The sequence below is a fragment of the Podarcis tiliguerta genome (genome assembly GCF_965153285.1).
Source record: "Podarcis tiliguerta genome assembly, chromosome: 8".
Classification (NCBI taxonomy): domain Eukaryota; kingdom Metazoa; phylum Chordata; class Lepidosauria; order Squamata; family Lacertidae; genus Podarcis; species Podarcis tiliguerta.
The window spans coordinates 79559705-79579377 of NC_139541.1; the positions used below are offsets into that span (position 1 = coordinate 79559705).

Consider the following 19673-nt stretch of genomic DNA (forward strand, 5'->3'; position numbering starts at 1 on the left):
TGGCCTTCAGATCAGTTAAGAATACGAGACAATCCCCGTCTTCAGGCTTTCAGTTGAAAAGACACTGTGCAAAATGCCAAAGGGATTTGGAGGAGGAAAATAGTTATTGTTTAAAAGGCATAGCAGGTATGGGAGAGAAAAACCTTCCTGAGGCCCTGGAGCTGTCCTAGTGGCAGTCAGAGGAGACAGAGCTGGCCTGCATGGGCCAAAAGATCTGAGAACCGGAAGAGGAGGGGATGTTTGCTCTCCTTGACTGCTGGAAGACTTTCCTAGTCCCGCTCTAGGCCGTCCATATGGTTTGAGTTTTTCTGGGTTTTTAAATAGCAAATTCTGGCCTTGCCATTTGCAAGGCTGAGAACATACTATAGAGGCCCGTTCGCAACATGAAAAGAGCGCAACCCGCAGCGGCACGTCTGCGCATGCGCGGGTCGCAACTTGCCGCTTCTGCACATGCGCGTGATGTCATTTTGCGCTTCTGCGCATGCGCGAGCAGCGAAACCCGGAAGTAACCTTTTCCGGAACTCCCGGGTCGCCGCGGGACGTTAACCTGAAAGAACGTAACATGAAGCAAAAGTAACGTGAGGTTTGACTGTAGTTTTATTGTCAGCTGCTGATAAAAGCTTTCCTCCTTTCGTCCCTAGTCTCCAACGGGCCAGCGGAACCGATCTCCTTGGAGAGCAACCAGTTCATGTGGAAGGAAGGGCGCCAACTCCTCCGCCAGTAAGTAGGGAGTAGGGCTGAGCTCCTGGGGGTGAGCAAAGAGGCCCTGCTCTGTTGGCGGCCTCCCTCTAAGGCAGGCTTGTCTCAGGGCCTGCTCAGGCCTATACTGAAGGCCCCTTTTGATCGGTCTCCCCAGGTACCTGGAGGAAGTGGGCTACACGGACACTATCCTAGACATGCGATCCAAGCGAGTCCGCTCTCTGCTCGGCCGCTGCTCCATGGAACTGAACGGGGCTGCCGAGCCCAGCGGCCTGGGGACTGGGCCTGCGCCGGGACCTGCTGGGCTGAATGGGGGCGAGTCCCTTCTCGTCAAGCAGATAGAGGAGCAGATCAAAAGGTACAGTATCAGTCACTTCGGCCATGGGGCAGCGAGGAAGAGAAGCTTCTCCATGTTCCTTGCCCCCCCTTCACAGTAGAGGGCCACCTTGACCCGCTGTCAACCCTCTGGGAGCCACACGCCTAGAGTATGCATGGCCAATTGTAACTTTCCCCCCTTTTTAAAAACAGTTTTTAGTGGGGGGGGGGGCTCACAAAAAACCTTCTGGCACACAGAGGATCTGAGGTCAGTGATTCATTTTTTAAAATGGCACATCTTTCAGGACCACAAAAAACCTAGAGAGCCAGTGTGGTGTAGTGGTTAAGAGCGGTAGTCTCCTAATCTGGGGAACCGGGTTCGCGTCCCCGCTCCTCCACCTGCAGCTGCTGGGTGACCTTGGGCCAGTCACACTTCTCTGAAGTCTCTCAGCCCCACTCACCTCACAGAGTGTTTGTTGTGGGGGAGGAAGGGAAAGGAGATTGTGAGCCGCTTTGAGACTCCTTAAAGGGAGTGAAAGGCGGGATATCAAATCCAAACTCTTCTTCTTCTTCTTCTTTTGGCATCACAGCAGAGGAAATATAAGAGCAGTAAAAAAAAAAAGTCAATGTTTACATTTTTCAAAAGAAGCAGCACATTGGGGGGGGGGGGGTGGATTCAGCCTTCGAATGAGCCACCTCTACTGCACTGGGTGTGATTGTTCCATCTGGTGCCCAGTCTTGCTTCTCTCCTTGGCAAATGTCCTGAAGGAACGAACTGTGGTCCAAGCTCTGGAAGGGCAGGTCCAGTCCTGCTGCAGGCCTTACTAGTGTCTTCTGTGTTATAGCCCTGCTCTGATTGCCAGCGCAGGGTACATAGGACTCTCACCATAGAGCTGCAAGGAGGGATGGCGCCCGTATCTATATTCATTGAGGGTCATGGCCAGTGTTCTTTTTCCAGAGTTTGCATTTTTAAAAACCAGATGTTCAGACTCTGCGTTACTCTAATATTTTCCTACTTCTGTGGTCTGTGGCTAGCAGTAGGGAATGAAACACCCATGGGATGTACAGAGGAGACCTTTCGAAGAGCAGGTTCCTTAAGGCCAGGGGATGAGACTGGGCTGGCAGTGGCCCCTGTACAGGACAAAGGGTGCAGTGCTGGTGCCTGTGGAAGGGACTTTTTAGTGGTGGCCCCACATCTGTATTCTTTTAAGGAAGACTGTGTAGATACACCCTTTTTTCCAGGCTTTTGGATGAGGGAAATTTGTCAAGACTGCATTTATTAACAGTTTGATGCAGCTGTTTCAATTCTCAGTTGTATTTGTGTCATGTTGAGAGCCAGTGTGGTGTAGTGGTTAAGAGCGGTAGTCTCGTAATCTGGGGAACCGGGTTCGCGTCTCCGCTCCTCCACCTGCAGCTGCTGGGTGACCTTGGGCCAGTCACAGTCTCTCAGCCCCACTCACCTCACAGAGTGTTTGTTGTGGGGGAGGAAGGGAAAGGAGAATGTTAGCCGCTTTGAGACTCCTTAAGGGGAGTGAAAGGCGGGATATCAAATCCAAACTCCTCCTCCTCCTCCTCTTCTTCTTCTTCTTCATGTTGTTGTTGATGGTAGTTACATTGTTCAGTATGCCATAAACCTCCCTCTGGCCTCTTACAAAAGGTGGGAAATAAATAAATAAAATAAAAATCCTGGTCAGGGAAGGTTGTGCACAGCCTTGCACTGTGGAAGTCCATAAATTCATAAGTGACTGTGCTGATGGCTGTCAGTTGATCCAGGAATGGATCTATACAAATCAGATTAGAGGAGGGAGTGTGGAATCCCTCAGTGAATATATTTTCAGCCTGTTTTGGAGCTGAGTTCATACTCCCCATACAACAATTTTCTGCTTCTGTTCTCCTGATAATGAGCATGCTTTTCTGTTTTCACGTGAGGCAACCCTAGACCCCCGTGTCAGTTCTTCTTCCTTACCCTTCTTACTTGCAGGAATGCTGGGAAGGAGGCAAAGGACCGGACCGGCGGCTCCGTGATGGAGAAGATTCCCTTCTTGCAGGGCTGCGAGGAAGAAGACGACAGCGATGAGGAGAAGGACTTGGAAAGCCTGCCCCTGGAGACGCAGCGGCAACACAAGAAGCAGCGAGTAAAGGTATCCTCCCCTCCATGAACCTAGCAAAGAGATGGAGGACTTAGTTTAGCATCATGGAGGCAAGGGGGCTGAGATTAGGTTTCTTGAAGGGAATGGTGTGGTTTTTTAGCAATATAGAACAGAGGGCAGGGAGTCAGAATCATAGAATTGCAGAATTGAGAGGGGCCCTTGAGAGCATCTAGTCCAATCCCCTGCAATGCAGGAATATGCACCTTTCCCAACCTGGGATCAGGCCTTGCAACCTTAGTTTTATCAGCATCATGCTCTAACCAGCTGAGCTATCTGCAGCTGCAAATATTTTATTTATTTCTTAACCTTTTTAGCTTAGTTCTCCACGTGACTTTCAGCAATTTATATATCGTGTGTGTGTGTATGTGTGTACATATGCACCCACACACCCACAGAGTACAGTGGTACCCCGCAAGACAAATGCCTCGGAAGACGAAAAACCCGCTAGACGAAAGGGTTTTTCATTTTCTGAGATGCTTCGCAAGACGGATTTTCCAAAGGGCTTGCTTCGCTAGACGAAACAGCCCTGCCTCTCCTGTCATGGCGACGGTTGCACGCTCGCTTCCCCGCTCCTCCGGCTCCCTCCCACCTTCCTGCTGACGGCTCCTCCGGCTCCCTCCCACCTTCTGGCCGACCTTCCGACCTTCCCGCTGCCTCATGCCGCTGCCCACCGCCCTCGCGCGCTCCCCTCAGGAGCCGTTGCTGCCAGCAGCCAGCGCTGCAGCCGGAGTCGCGCTCCTGAGCCCCGCCGCCCTGCAGCAGCCGCGTCGCGCGGTGGCCACAAGGCGTGGGTGAGTCCAAGGACCGGCTGCGGCAGCTGCCCTGCTTCTCCCCAACCCTCCCCGCCGTGGTGCTTCGCAAGACGAAAAAACTAGTTCTACGAAAAAACTCGCGGAACGAATTAATTTTGTCTTGCGAGGCACCACTGTATAAGGAAAGGGGGTGCCATACAAAGCAGCAATCTATTGTTTAATATAACATTCACAGGAACAAACAAACATTAACTATGCTCAAATAATAAACAAAGAATATTCCCACCCTCTAATGTCCCCCTTATAACCTACCCCCCCTCTCCAAAGTCTAGTATCAGGCCAGCTATTCCAAATCAGCATACTCCTCCAGGTATGGTCCGCCATCTCCTCTCCCTTTGTGGGAAGCAGGAGCAAGGCAAAACAGTCGTTTGGACTGTAGCTTCTATCCCCGGCTCTGCCAGGGCAGTGAAATCTCATCCATTAGTCCATTGGTTTCCCCCTTTAGGCTTGTGGCTCCCATTCACAGTTGAGGCTGTTGCATTGGCATTTTGCCACATTTAAAATACTCTTTTTTATTGTATTCAAGTTGAAAAAGCAAAGTGTAAATACAGTGGTGCCCCGCAAGACGAATGCCTCGGAAGACGAAAAACTCTCAAGACGAAAGAGTTTTCCATTGTCTGAGTTGCTTTGCAAGACGGATTTCCCTATGGGCTTGCTTCGCAAGACGAAACGTCTTGCGCCTTTTTTTTTTTAACCGCCAATGCATTCCTATGGGAAACCGTCAATACACATTGGTGCTTCGCAAGACGAAAAAACTCGTAGAACGAAAAAACTCGTAGAACGAATTAATTTTGTCTTGCGGGGCACCACTGTATTTTCCTGCGAGTTTTTGCCCAGTGACATGCTCACAAAGGACTTGTAAGTCCACAGTGCTCTCAGGAATCTCTGGAGGTTGGGCCTTTTCATTCTGTTCTCCTCCCCCCCCCCCCGCCCCCAGCTACTGTTCTGAGCACACAAAGGGACATGGATACCTACAAAACCCGCCTGCAATAGGCCATAAACTGGCCCAGTCGTGCTCCTTAGTTTCAGGCTGGTGCTTGCCCATGCAGATGTGGCCACAATTCACAACCAAGCTCTGATTTGCTCCTGTCCCTCTTGGCAGCTCACTAACAAGCCCCTGATGCCAGAAGTGGAGGATGAAGACGACGACGAGGACTCCGAGGATGCACTGAGCGAGTTTGACTTCCTCGGCTCGGGGGAGAACGGCGAGGGGTCCGGGGACATGCGGCGAGCTGGAGATGGCAATGAACTTGGTAGTTACAGAGCTGCATCTAAGTTTCCTCTGCATCTGAAATGCTCCTTGGCTACATGGGGCTTTCCTGATTAGTTCCTCCTGATTGTGTCTCAGTCAGCTATCGGGGTGGAGATGTGGGGGAAACGCTCGGGCACTTTTACCGCGATTGACCAAGGTTCAGCGGCTGGGTCATCACCAGTTTGCAGTGGCCAGAGGCTGGTTTGACCTTCCCCTCTCTAACTCCCCCCCCCCTTCCTCTTCTGCAGAAAGCCGCCGGGTGAAGCTGCAGGGCATGCTAGCCGACCTCCAAGATGTGGATGGGCTTCCCCCGAAACCTTCCATGCCGGCAGCCATCTCCAGTCAACCCAGATCTCACGAAGGTGCAAAGGCTTTGGTTTGTCCCTTATGCCCTGCCCTCTTTCCTTTGGGCTTTGTTTTTTGTTTTTTATTAAATTCACCCAACATTATAACAACACCATGCAGGTCAAGAAATACCCCACCCCTAACCCAGAAACTGGTGCTTGGGCAATGCGTGCAAAATAACAACCGAACAAGTTATTATCCCAGGCTGCTATTTGTATAGAAAGCAACGTGGTGAAAGTTTTCTAATGTGTGGGGAAGTCCTCTACTTTCAGTTGTAGCCTTGTGGGTAATAAAGCCATGCCGTTCAGTCGCAAAGGGATATTTCTGCTTCGAGCCTTGTGCCATTTTTATTTTATTTTAATTTCCCCACAAGCGCCGTTTGCCGCACTTCCCTGTTGCCTTTTGTGTGGTCACATCCAAAACAACCTACCCCCCTCCCCGTTTCCTTTGTCCTGTAGCTGGCACGTTGCCACACTCGTAAGCTTTCCTCTCTCTTCCCCGGAACAGGCTCCCTGGGCTTCTCCTCGGATGTTTTTATAATGGACACCATTGGCGGAGGAGAGGTCAGCCTGGGAGACCTCGCGGACCTGACCGTCACCAACGACAATGAGCTAAGCTGCGATGTGAGTTGCGATGCGAGTTCCGGGACTCGTCAGTTTCCATTCCCGCCCCCTGCTGCCTCCTCAAGCCCTCTTCTGTTTATTATTATTTTTTAAATAATATTTATTAAAAGTTTAAAGATTACAGAAAAAAAGAAAAAAGAATAAACAATACAAATCAATACATTACAAGCATAAAAAGAAAACAAAAAACACAATACATCAAAGCACAAACAAAAACAATTAAGAACACATCCAATATTTATCATTATCGTTCCTTAACTTATTTCCTCGACCTCCTCACACCTCCCTTTTTTGTATTCTAGTTAATAACTATATCAGCAAATCCTTTCCATCTTTCACTGCTTTCTGTCATTTAATCATCTTAATCTATTTTAATTATCTTAATCTCTCCTGCTCCTCTGGCTACTGCCACGGGGGCAGCCTGAGCTGGGAAATAATCTTCCATGTGTGGGAGGTGGTGAGGAAGCAGCTCTGCAGCAGCAGGGGAGGTTCGGGGTGGGGAGGGGCACCTGGCTAAGCGGCCCCTCTATTCATTCTCCTCCTCTCCTCCACCCCTGCCTCAGCTCTCGGACAGCAAAGATGCCTTTAAGAAGACGTGGAACCCCAAGTTTACCCTACGGAGTCACTACGACGGCATCCGGGCCTTGGTCTTCCATCACTCCGAGTCTGCGCTGGTCACCGCCTCGGAGGACGGCACGCTGAAGCTGTGGAACCTCCAGAAGACGGTGGCTGCCAAAAAGTGAGCGCAGGGAGGACCTGCTGTCAGTGTGGTGTAGTGGTTTAGAGCGATAGATTAGTAATCTAGGGAACTGGGTTCGTGTCTCCGCTCCTCCACATGCAGCTGCTGGGTGACCTTGGGCCAGTCACACTTCTCTGAAGTCTCTCAGCCTCACTCACCTCACAGAGTGTTTGTTGTGGGGGAGGAAGGGAAAGGAGAATGTTAGCCACTTCGAGACTCCCTAGGGTAGTGATAAAGCGGGATATCAAATCCAAACTCCTCCTCTTCTTCTTCTTCTTCTTCTTCTTCTTCTTCTTCTTCTTTAGAGCTGGAGAAAGGCACACCAAGAACTCAGGCCAATATAAGTTTCAATAGTGGGAGCGGTCCCTACTCGCAAATCAATAGCCAATTGTAACAAAAACTAACCCATTCAAAAGTATGTATTCTGACAAGGATTACAAACTCAAATAGAGATTACAGACTCAAACTCATAAGGATATGTATATCCAATTATGGATCAGAAAGCCGTAAGTTCATGTTAGTCCATAGTCAGATTCGACGTGAAGGTCTTAGTTTCGATCATTGAGCAGAAGTCAATTATGGATCAGAAAGCATTGACTATTGATTTGCAAGTAGGGACCACTCCCACTATTGAAACTTATATTGGCCCAGAGTTCTCGGTGTGCTTTTTTCTTGGTATATTTAATAACAAGAGCTCCAAATTATTTAATGTCTTTAGAGCTGGAGCTAGCATAAAAATGGCTCCCTCCCTGGAGAAGGGCAAGGTGGCTCAGTATGCCTCCGATTGCCAGTTACCGAGGAGCGGCGGCAGGGAAGGGTCTTTGCCCTTGCAGACTTCCTGTAGTCATCTGGTTGGTGACTGCGGGAAATGCGATGCTGGAGGAGGTTGCTCTGTGCTCCGGCCCAGCAGGACTCGCATTACGAGGAAGAAACCGCTCTAGGCATTTCTGCGTGCCAGATGGATGCCCGTTTTCGTCTCCGCCTGCCGTGGCTCCCAGTCAAGGAATGCTGTGGGGCTGTGGAGAGCTGCACAGTCTTTTAACCCTCCCATTTCCCAGAGTTCTTGTGGGGATGGGGGAGAGATGCGACCCACAAAGTGGTTTGAACTTGTAGTGTCACTGTGGGAGAGATGCCCCCAGGAGATGGTTCTTGCATTGCAAGAGGTTGGACTAGATCGCCCCCAGGGGGTCGCTTCCAACTCTCTCTGAATCTGTTACCATTACAGTGGTGCCTTGCAAGACAAAATTAATTCGTTCTGCGAGTTTTTTCGTTCTGCGAGTTTTTTCGTCTTGCGAAGCACCACTGTGTATTGACGGTTTCCCATAGGAATGCATTGGCGGTTTAAAAAAAAAAGCGCAAGACGTTTTGTCTTGCGAAGCAAGCCCATAGGGAAATCCGTCTTGCGAAGCAACTCAGAAAACGGAAAACTCTTTCGTCTTGCGAGTTTTTCGTCTTCCGAGGCATTCGTCTTGCGAGGTACCACTGTATTATTAATAAAATTTGTATACCGCCCTTTATCCATACACCTCAGGGCAGTTCACAACGTCAAAATACAAAATGCATAATAAAAACAAGAAGAAAGCAATAACCTCTAGTGATAGATTCTGTGAAACTGTAGGAGGAAAGCATACAAAAATAACCAGTCACAGGAGATGAAAAGAGCTGTGACACAATGAGAGTTGGAGCCCCCAACCTTCCCTTGGCTTCAGTTCAGCCCCCGAAAGTCGGACGTCAGTAGTGCTTCCCCAAATCATTGAAAAGAAACCCCCAGAGCTCTCCCTCTCCCATTCCCTTTGGTTCCGCATCCTTGTCTATGGGACCGTGTGCGTTTGCTGTTTTTGCAAAATATGACGCTGCCTTGTAGCAAGTCAGAGCACTGGTCCATCTCACTTCCTAGGGACTGACAGCACTTCCCTGGGAAGAGAATCTTGGTCAGCTCTGCTACGCGAGGCCCTTTATTGGAGCTGTCAGGGAGAGAGCCAGTGTGGTGTAGTGGTTAAGAGCGGTGGACTCGTAATCTGGGGAACCGGGTTCGATTCCCCACTCCTCCACATGCAGCTACTGGGTGACCTTGGGCCAGTCACACTTCTCTGAAGTCTCTCAGCCCCACTCACCTCACAGAGTGTTTGTTGTGGGGGAGGAAGGGAAAAGGAGATTGTTAGCCGCTTTGAGACTCCTGAAGGGGGGTGAAAGGCGGGATATCAAATCCAAACTCTTCTTCTTCTCTTCTCCTGCATCATGCCTTGCAGATATCTTCCCCTCCACTCCCCAAAGTCAGAGGTTTTGAAATAACTACACTAGGGTCCCCACCCCACGCACAGACCTTAGAGCAGCGAACATGGCACTCTCCTGTTTTTATCACTAGAGTGGCCTTAAGGTGTGTGTATGGGGGGGGGGAAGGGACCACAGCCCTCCATAAGCTGGTAATCTGAAAGGAATGCGTCTGAGAGTTGCACGTAAGCTTTTCTCCTGCAAATGAGAAAAGCAAAGACGACATGTAGATGTGTAGGCCGCCCATCTGACTCTCTTGTCATCCCTCTTTGCTGTTACAGGAATGCAGCGCTCGACGTGGAGCCCGTCTATGCATTCAGGGCACACAGGTGTGTATAGGAGTCGAGCAGGTGCAAGGGGAAGGCATTGATCCCTAGCTCACCTGTCAGCTGCCCTAAAGCAGAACTGCCTGTTGGGTTCCCCCTGGTGGGTGTCGGGGGAGCATTAGCGGGTAGAGCCCCACCCTCGTTCCTTCCACTCCTTTTCATGCACCTGTTGCTGTTCCCTGCTAGGGGCCCGGTGCTTTCTGTTGCCATGGGCTGCAACAGCGAATATTGCTACAGTGGAGGCGCAGACACGAGGATCCGTTGCTGGAGGATCCCGGAACTCGGCATGGACCCCTATGATGGCTATGGTAGGGACAGGCAGGCCCCAACTCTGCCGCATCTTGTCTCCTTGCTTGCATTCTTTGATCTAGGGATGACTGCTGTTTTCAGCACAGTGACATTACTGTCAGCATCGCCCTTGGGCCAGTGCCACTAACTGGACTCATCCACTTGAGCCCCGACTGGGCTAGGCGAGCTGGGTAGCACTTCCAGAGACCACCTTCTGCACAGGAACAGGTCAAAGTGCTGTGGACTCACAGCTTAGAGTTGTGAGCACCAGATTCACTTCCACAAGTAGACAGTCGTCGCACAGCAGAGTCTAGCAGAGTATATAAACAACTCGGAGAGCAGCTCTGTAGAATATCTTCTTTATTCTATCTACAACTATTATACAACTATATACAGAGCTAAATGAGCCTAAGCATAAATGAATGCTAAACCGCACTGAGTGTCTGCAGCTGCTCTTAGCAGACACCTTATCTAAACACACAGTCTCTCTCTAACACTCTCTCTCTCCGACACACTGACTGACTGACTGACCGACTCACTGACTGACTCTTTGATGTGGTGCTGGAGCAGAATAAATAGAGAGCAGAACACGCCTCCTCCTCTCTGCAGAATCAGCAGACTCCTCAGGAGATTCTTGGATATGGGAGGGGTGAAATCTCCTCAATTACATGGACAGGATTTGGGGGGTGCCTCGCCACACCCTGCAAGTTTAGAATTGGGGACCAGGTTGGGTGGGGTGGCAGTATTGCTGACTGCTGCTTTTTGCAAGGCTGGAGCCTCCACAAACTATTCACTGCCGGCTTGCGATGGTAACTACCTGCGTGTTTTGCGTGTTGGAGGGCGAAGCCTTTGTGGGGTCTGGCCTTCTCGTGTGCATGGACCAGGAAGCAAAGCTCATGCTCTTCTCTATCCCTTGCCCTCCATTTGGCCAGAGGGCTAAAGCCAATGCGCCTATTGTGGTGACGCACGCAGAGAGACTCTCCCCAGTTGTGGAGCTCCATCCCAGCGCAGGGAGGCTCACCTGGCACCTGCTCTGGCACGGGCTTTTAAAGTTTCCAGGCTCACTTTTATTTACCGTATTTTTTGCCCCATAGGGCGCACCTAGTTTTTTGGGGGGGAAATAAAGAAAAAAAATATTCCCCCCCCCCCAGGCGCGGGGCTGGGGCGGATAGCTTCCTGAAGCCTGGAGAGGGAGAGGGGTCGGTGCGCACTGACCCCTCTCGCTCTCCAGGCTTCAGTGAAAGCCTGCATTCACCCCATAGGACGCACACACATTTCCCCTTCATTTTTGGAGGGGGAAAAGTGTGTCCTATAGGGCGAAAAATACAGTATGTTACTTGGATGTTTGCTGCACGATGCTCCTGCTTTTAAGTGTCGGGTTCTGTTTGCCGTTCTGTAAGCCTCCCCTAGAAAGGCACGTGTTGAAGGGGGAAATATTATATGCATGAAATAAATAACTTGGTTTGGGCCTTGGCTCCGAAGTATATGTGATGATCTAGGCCAGGGGTCTGCAACCTTTAAGACAAAAAGAGCCACTTGGACCCGTTTCCGAAGAAAAAAAACCCTGGGAGCCGCAAAACCATTGCGACATTTAAAGCATGCGCGCCGCTGCCCTCCGATCTGACAGTGGGCGGGAAGGTGACGTCGGGACGGTGCGTGACTAACGCATGTACCGCCCCCAGGCGACATCACAGCCAGTACAGCGCCCGCCACAGTGGGGAGTGTCGGGGCGCACAATGCGCCTCCTCCCCTCGCTAGTATCCGCCGCGGCAAAGGTGTAAAAGAGCCACATGCGGCTCCGGAGCCACGGGTTGCAGACCCCTGATCTAGGCCATCTGTCACTGCTGTGCGAATCTTGAAAGGCAGGCAGGCAGCGCTAGGTTTTGCTTTTGTTCTTGCTCCTGGCCCAGACCCAAGTGTGCTCGGCAACGTCTTGGACGGACACACAGACGCCGTTTGGGGCCTGGCCTTCAGCCCCTCGAAGAACCGCCTGGCTTCGTGCTCTGCAGATGGCACGGTGAGGATATGGGACCCCAGCAGCAGCAGCTCCTCCTGCCTCAGCACCTACACTGCGGACAGTGGTGAGCCTCCCCCTCTTTTTGACTGTGCTGGGCCCTTGGATCCTGCCAAAGAGCTTCTCATTCATTTGTGGTGTGAACTTGCCTTTCCCTCTCAAGCTCAGACCCCAAAGTGTTGGTGCTAAGTTAAAGCCCTAAATGGCCTCGGTCCAGTATACTTGAAGGAGCATCTCCACCCCCATCGTTCTGCCCGGACGCTAAGGTCCAGCGCCGAGGGACTTCTGCCGGTTTCTTCGCTGTGAGAAGCCAAGTTACAGGGAACCAGGCAGAGGGCCTTCTCGGTAGTGGCACCTGCCCTGTGGAACGCCCTGCCACCAGATGTCAAAGAGAAAAACAACTATCAGACTTTTAGAAGACACCTGAAGGCAGCCCTGTTTAGGGAAGCTTTTCATGTTTAATAGGGAGGGATGCGGGTGGCGCTGTGGGTTAAAACACAGAGCCTAGGACTTGCCGATCAGAAGGTTGGTGGTTCGAATCCCCATGACGGGGTGAGCTGCCGTTGCTCGGTCCCTGCTCCTGTCCACCTAGCAGTTCGAAAGCACATCAAAGTGCAAGTAGATAAATAGGTACCGCTCTGGTGGGAAGGTAAACGGCGTTTCTGTGTGCTGCTTTGTATCGCCAGAAGCGGCTTAGTCATGCTGGCCACATGACCTGGAAGCTGTACGCCGGCTCCCTCGGCCAATAAAGTGAGATGAGCGCCACAACCCCAGAGTTGGCCACGACTGGAGCTAATGGTCAGGGGTCCCTTTACCTTTATTTTAATATTCTGTTGGAAGCCACCCAGAGTGGCTGGAGAAACCCAGCCAGATGGGTGGGGAATGAATAATAAATTATTATTATTATTATTATGGCACTCAATCTCTCGTAGCAGCTAGAAGTTATTAACATCTGGAGCATTGAAAACCTCACATACCCTCAGCAGATATTTCAGGGCTTCTCCAAAGGGGGGGGGCTTCTTAAGAGGGATAAAGGTGCAGTGGCTCAGAGAAGTGTCAGAACAAAGGTTAGAGATGTATAAATCCTCAAGGTTAGGTGGAGATTCATCAACTCTGTGCAGTATGGCTTGGGCAGAGCAACTTCCAGTTCTCTCCAAATCCTTCCGACCGCTGTGGTCACCCTTGGACCATAGCAAGAACCCAATGCCCAGATGCTTGTCTCTACCATCTTCTGCAGAGAACGGAATCCCTACCTCCATCACCTTCTCCGGTACCGACCCGGCACACGTTGTGGCAGCCTTCCAGACAGGATGCACGGTTCTCTATGATGTGGAGGCCAACTGCTCTGTCCTGACCCTGGAATCCAGGCCAGCCAGCGGTGAGTTGGGGCTGAGAGTGGGGTGGGGCTAGCAAAAAAAGTGTAAACATAACAAAAACAGAGAATAAAAAATGTTAACCATAAAGCATCACAACATGAAAGGACAAAATTACAATAACCAACAACAAGAAGGCATCACAGCTCCAAAGGTATAATAAAGCATTGGCTCATACAAATATTCCCTTTATAAATTAAAAGGACAAAAGTCTTCTCCATCTGTGAGTTTCTGCCATTATTGAGAATAAAATGCAGAGAATACTTCACAAAACACATACATAAAATACATACCTGGACTTTTTTCGATTAATGTCTGCAGGAGACTTTGTGGCTATTTAAGTTATAATTAGAAAAATCTTAATAATTATTCATAAAGGAAACAGTTTATAAGAAGTAAATAAGGCGGCCAGATACAGGATAAAAGAAGTCTTTTATTTGGTTGTTTGTATTGTTGTATGTTATGTTCACGTTTAATGAGGGTGGATTTGTGTATTGGGGGGTGGGGTGTTTGTGTTATGTTGTAAATAAAACTCCAATAAAAATTTGAAGAAAAATTGAAAAAAAGAGAGGAGAATAAAGGTTCTGTTTAGTCTGAAATGAGTCAGACACCTGCATGTATTGGTGGCATTTTTGTTCTCTTGCACAAAGTGGGACATTTCCCCAAGCGGGAGTGTCATCCTAGTGAGTTAGATTAGGTTGCTTAGGACCAGGGGTTATGATGATAAACCAGCAACAGCGGTTACAGATCCCTTGTTTAGAGACTCCCCAAGAGCGGGTTTGTTTCTTGCTGGGTTGTAGTTTTGTGTGTGTGTTACCATTGGAATACTGTGTACACAATTTCAAGGTAACATTACACTTCATTTCCACTTTATCTCACATGGGGCTCGAACCCACAACCCTGAGATTAAGAAGCTCATGCTCTACCGACTGAGCTCTTGCCGGGGTGTAGTTGTGGACAGGACAGAGGTGGGGTAGGCCTGGGGATCTAGAAGAGGAATCTAGAAGAATGATTGAATCTAGAAGTGATTGTAGCATTAACTAAGTGAATGAGTTTGGGTTGCTTAAGTTTACAAATGAGCTGAAGCAAAAAAAAAAATTAGGTGTAATTGTGTGCATAATCTTGGGAACAGCACCCCCTCCTGAGTCATAGAAGGAGGAATGCCTCTGTTACATTGTACTTTAATTTTTTTTTAATTTAGAACTCTGTCCAGTTAATTCTGGGCCCATTTTTATGTCAAGCCAAAATAAATAAATCATTCATACAATGCAGCTTTGTGCTGGCTTAGGCTGATGGGAATTGTATTCCGAAAACCTCTGGAAGGCCCCAGGTGTGGGAAGGGCTGGTATAATGTTTAGTCTGTTTAAAAACCTGGCAGAAATAAGTAACATATGGCACTTGGCCCTCACATTTTCTTTCAGGGTCTCCCGAGTGCAAATTCAGCAAAAGTTTGAGGCTGCCTCCTTGGAGAAGTTTCTCCTTTTCCACATCTCTGCTCTTATCCAAGCAAAGGTTTGCTTGTCCGAGGACTGTCCTGAAACTCTCCTCTCTCCCTCTCTGAACAGGATCCAGTCAGATCAACCAAGTTGTGAGCCACCCAACCCAGCCGATCACTATCACAGCCCATGACGACCGAGGGATCCGCTTCCTGGACAATCGCACAGGTGGGGCTGTTGTTTGGGGGCCAGAATGGAGGAGTTGGCAGAAACCTGTAACCTCTGCCTCCTTCGCAATTATTAGAAGAGCACTTGCTTCTCAAACACAGTTTAAAGTCGGCAGGTTCCCTCTGAACACGATTTTCCAAATAACCCATGAACGGGAATTGCGTACATATCTACATTTTGTAACTCGGGGAAAATGTTCTCCTTTCTGTGCAGGGAAAGCTGTGCACTCCATGGTGGCACACCTGGACGCTGTTACCTGTCTCGCTGTAGATCCCAACGGAGTGTTCCTTATATCAGGAAGTAAGTGCTGCCTCCTCCATCTCCATATGTGTTGGTGTTGTTGTTTAGTCATGTCCAACTCTTCGTGACCCCATGGACCAGAGCACACCAGGCACTCCTGTCTTCCACTGCCTCCCGCAGTTTGGTCAAACTCATGCTGGTAGCTTCGAGAACACTGTCCAACCATCTCGTCCTCTGTCATCCCCTTCTCCTTGTGCCCTCCATCTTTCCCAACATCAGGGTCTTTTCCAGGGAGTTTTCTCTTCTCCTGAGGTGACCAAAGTCTTGGAGCCTCAGCTTCAGGATCTGTCCTTCCAGTGAGCACTCAGGGCTGATTTCCTTCACAATGGATAGGTTGGATCTTCTTGCAGTCCATGGGACTCTCAAGAGTCTCCTCCAGCACCAGAATTCGAAAGCATCAATTCTTCGGCAATCAGCCTTCTTACTGGGAGCTTTCTCTGACATTGAATTACCGTATTTTTCGCTCTATAAGATGCACCAGACCACAAGACGCACCTAGTTTTTGGAGGAGGAAAACAAGAAACAAAATATTCTGAATCTCAGAAGCCAGAACAGCAAGAGGGATCGCTGCACAGTGAAAGCAGCAATCCCTCTTGCTCTTCTGCCTTCTAGGTTAGCTGTGCAGCCTGCATTCGCTCCATAAGACGCACACACACTTCCCCTTACTTTTTAGGAGGGGAAAAAGTGAGTCTTATAGAGCAAAAAATACGGTAATCCCGTAACCTTACTTAGGCAAAGCTTTTATGTGCACAGTAGAACCCCAGTCTGCAAGGTGGGTCCCCCCCCCCCCAGTGGCAGAGCAGAATGTCAGGCTCCTCCCGTGAATGTACTCAGCTTTATTCTAGACAGTCTTGACCTTGGCATCAGGAACTGGCAGTTGCTGGGTTTTAATCCATCCTTTCATGAAGGGCGTGAGTTGGCCTTCCCATCTCATCCCTTAAAGGTGCAAATTCAGGTCTATAAATGTCGCGGAGCCAGCCAGTCAGTAAATCACACCGTTTTCAATGCTGGGGTTAACATTTTATCAGCAAAACATGACCTTCACAGCTTGGACAGACTTTCAGGCCTCATGAGCACAGCAGTTCATGCCCTGTGGGACTTACTCCATGAAACCAGTTGCTGAGATTCCCCACTTCTGCACAGCCTGTTTCTCCTCCTCCTCAGGGCATCTTTCCAGCAACCGGAGACTTTGCCCACATGCAGTCTGTCTTTGCTCCTCCTTTTTCATACCTCTTTCTGGGAGTCGGGGGGAGGGGAGCCTGCCACATCAGGAGGGGGGGAGACCAGTGTGATTCTTTACCAGCCTGAACTCATCTCTGCCTCTTGGCCTCTGCTTCTGCCTCTGATTCTGGACTGCTTTCTGCCACAGACTCTCCCAGCTCACTAAGCCCTGTCACCTCTCCAGCTTCCAACACTTCCTCCTCCCAGTCTTCTCCCTCTGATCACTCATCATCACCCCACCGTCATTCCCCAGGCTCTTGAACCTCTTCCCTTTGGGGTTGCCCAGCCAGCTCCTCCCACCACTCCTCTGTGACCTCCCAGTCCCTGTGGCCCTGGGACTTGGGCAACTGGCCCAGTTTGAGTGCTTGTGCGATGGACGGGCCTTTAGTCCGACACCCTATTTCCTCGCCATAGTGGCTTCGCACCGTCCCCTCCTTCAGCAGCTTAGAGGTCTGCCGGTACCTTTGGCAATCTTCACAGAACTTTAGTCTAATGGTTGCCATCAATTTGATTTGAATTAATTTTATAATGAAATGGTTTTAGAATGTTGTACTATTTTATTGTTGTTAGCCGCCCTGAGCCCGGCTTCGGCTGGGGAGAGTGGGATATAAATAAAATTTATTATTACAGTGGTGCCTCGCAAGATGAAAAGAATCCGTTCCGTGAGTCTCTTCGTCTTGCGGTTTTTTTGTCTTGCGAAGCAAGCCCATTAACGTCTTAGCGGCTTAGCGCTATTAGCGGGCTTAGCGGATCAGCTGATAAGCGGCTTAGCGGATCAGCTGTTAAGCGGCTTAGTGGCTTGGGAAAAAGGGGAGGAAAGGAAAAAAAAACCCCAGGAACTCGCAAGACATTTTCGTCTTGCGAAGCAAGCCCATTGGAAATTTGTTTTGCGAAGCACCTCCAAAACGGAAAACCCTTTCGTCTAGTGGGTTTTCCGTCTTGCGAGGCATTCGTCTTGCGGGGCACCACTGTATTATTATTATTATTATTATTATTATTATTATTATTATTATTACCCCTCAACTAAGCCCCGTGCGTGCCTGGGCACGTGGGCTTCCTTGCTTAACCCCCCTGGCCCTTCCGCCTCTCCTAGGCCACGACTGCTCCCTCCGGCTGTGGAACCTCGACAACAAGACCTGCACGCAGGAGATCACAGCTCACCGCAAGAAGCACGAAGAGGCCATCCACGACGTGGCCTTCCATCCCAGCAAGGCCCTGATTGCCAGCGCTGGGGCCGACGCCCTTGCCAAGGTCTTTGTATGAAAAGAGGGCGGGGCCTACAGGTAAGGCAGGCCCAGGAGGGGGCGGGGCAGGAGGAAGCAGCCTTGTGGGGCCCGGCCTTGCACCTCCTTGTCGTTTCATAGCGCCTCTCTCTTTCTTTCCGCCCACAACAGGTGCGTCCCCAGGACCCCCCTCTTTTCTCGTTCCCCTTGTCCTTTCTTTCTCTCTCTGGCCCAGCCAGTGGTGCTAACAACTCTTCTCTTCGCCACGGGCCCCTCCTGCCATCCCCACCCAAGCTCAGGACTGACCCCTGCTGGACAGCGGTGGCCAGGGCATTGCAACTGGGGGAACAGGCAGCTGCTTCCCTGACCTTGGGACTCACCTTCACCAGCACTGAAACAGTTTCCCCGCTCCTTTCAAGGTCGTCTGGTTTTTCTTTCCCAGCTCAGGGAGCGGAAACATTTTCCCCAGTTGGTTGGGAGCGGAGAGAGGGAGCACGGACCTGGACTGGGATGCTCTGCTGTGTCTGGGAAGGGCTTTTCCGGCAAGCTCTGCCTCCTTGCCATCTTGGGCAAGGGTTTTCGAAACCTCCCCTCCTGCCGCCTTGGACCTGCGACTTCTTTTCGGCGTTGGAACTCTTTGGGTTCCTCCTGGTGTGTGAAAAGGACCACACAGCAGCGTTCCTGACCAGAGCAGCCCTGGACCAAGCAACTTTCTCTCTCTCCGGGCCAAGATCCCTCGTCCGAAGCCAAAAGAGGAGCGAGACGCAAGCAGAAGGGCACCCACCCACTACTCTCGCACCAGCCAGCTGCAGCCACAAAAGGCTTTCACACTGCTTCGCTAACTGTTAAAGACTTCTTTTGGGGGGGGGGGGCGGCAAATCACATGCCAGCTGTGTGTGGTTCGGCAGGTTCCCCCCCCCCGATCCCTCGTGCTTCCTTCAATTTCACATTTCCCCTGCCCTTTCCTGACTCCAAAACGCACAGGTGACGAGGACTTCTCGCCATTAACGCTCCCCACGTAGGCGGACCCAGCAGAGGAGCAATGGGCCAGGAGGGGAGGGCATGTGAAGTCCTCCCTTCTCTGCCCCCTGTTGCTTTCAGATACTGTAGACGCGAGGCCACAGGTAAGAGGAGGGGGGAGAGACAGAAGGAAAAGACCGCAGGTAAGCAAACAGGGAAGGTTGGGCAGGACTCGTGTCGATTTGGGAAGCCAGCCAGTTGTCGCCCGCAGGCCGGACAGGGGCCAGGGGGCCCCTAGTTGCTGACGCTCGTTCAGGGAAGAGAAACTTTGTGTCTGTGAATGTGGGAGGAGGGTCTGGGGGGGGGGTGAAGGAGCCAGAGAAAGGGGAGCAGAAGGATGAGCCATGGGGCGGGGGTTAGTTTCTGGTTAAATTAGGAAGTGGGGGTGGCCAAGGGAGGCCCCCCGCTCTGTGACAACCTGAATCACCTTGTTTAAGCTGGGCAGGATTTTTGAGCTTGTGGAGGATCTAACATTCAGATTGCTCACACTCTGAGCAAGAGCTGGACAGGTTCTATTAACCACTCAATGAAGCAGTCTGGTCTGTTGGATAACTGGCAGTTCCCCAATTCACCCTTTTTTTAAAGCCATCAACCCTTAGAAGCCTGTTCATAGATGCTAGCCCTGGGTGGGGTGGAGCTTTCATCTCAGCAATAAGCCCCACAACACTCTCTCTTGCTTCCCTATTTCCCAGGCGAGACTGAACCGCATCCGTTGTTTCCCTGGGGGATAGGGAGCAAACTCGCTTCCCGCAGCCAGAAAAAGCCAGGGCTAAAAACCAACGGGCACGGCTTTTCTCCCATCACTCTGGTAGGGCACGTAACGCTTGGGCCACTGTGGCGGAACGGTAATGGGAAGGTTCTGCCTCGTCCTGCACCCAAGTAGACTCCCCGGAAGTGGGTTTCAAAGGCCAGGCAAGAGAGGGGCTTGCTTGTCAGGTGAAGGGGCCAAATCGAGGAAGGGGACCAAACCTTTAGATCCAGGGGCTTGGAGACCGGACCCTCCTGCACCAGTTGGGCTACCTGTGGCCTGCAAGGTGT

General features: G+C 50.6%; 1 protein-coding gene across 1 annotated transcript in view; it reads left to right on the forward strand.

Annotated features, from left to right (window-relative positions):
• STRN4 (striatin 4) overlaps positions 1–19376 on the forward strand; it is a 26191-nt gene extending 6815 nt beyond the window's left edge. The window contains exons 4-18 of the mRNA XM_083455054.1: positions 642–720; positions 857–1057; positions 2996–3155; positions 5079–5229; positions 5477–5590; positions 6081–6196; positions 6760–6935; positions 9488–9535; positions 9719–9840; positions 11731–11901; positions 13072–13212; positions 14773–14871; positions 15085–15171; positions 17486–17675; positions 17787–19376. Coding sequence (XP_083311180.1) covers positions 642–720; positions 857–1057; positions 2996–3155; positions 5079–5229; positions 5477–5590; positions 6081–6196; positions 6760–6935; positions 9488–9535; positions 9719–9840; positions 11731–11901; positions 13072–13212; positions 14773–14871; positions 15085–15171; positions 17486–17655 — 1835 coding nt within the window. The 3' untranslated portion in view covers positions 17656–17675; positions 17787–19376. The remainder of the gene's footprint in view (positions 1–641; positions 721–856; positions 1058–2995; positions 3156–5078; positions 5230–5476; positions 5591–6080; positions 6197–6759; positions 6936–9487; positions 9536–9718; positions 9841–11730; positions 11902–13071; positions 13213–14772; positions 14872–15084; positions 15172–17485; positions 17676–17786) is intronic.
• Positions 19377–19673: the final 297 nt, after the last annotated feature.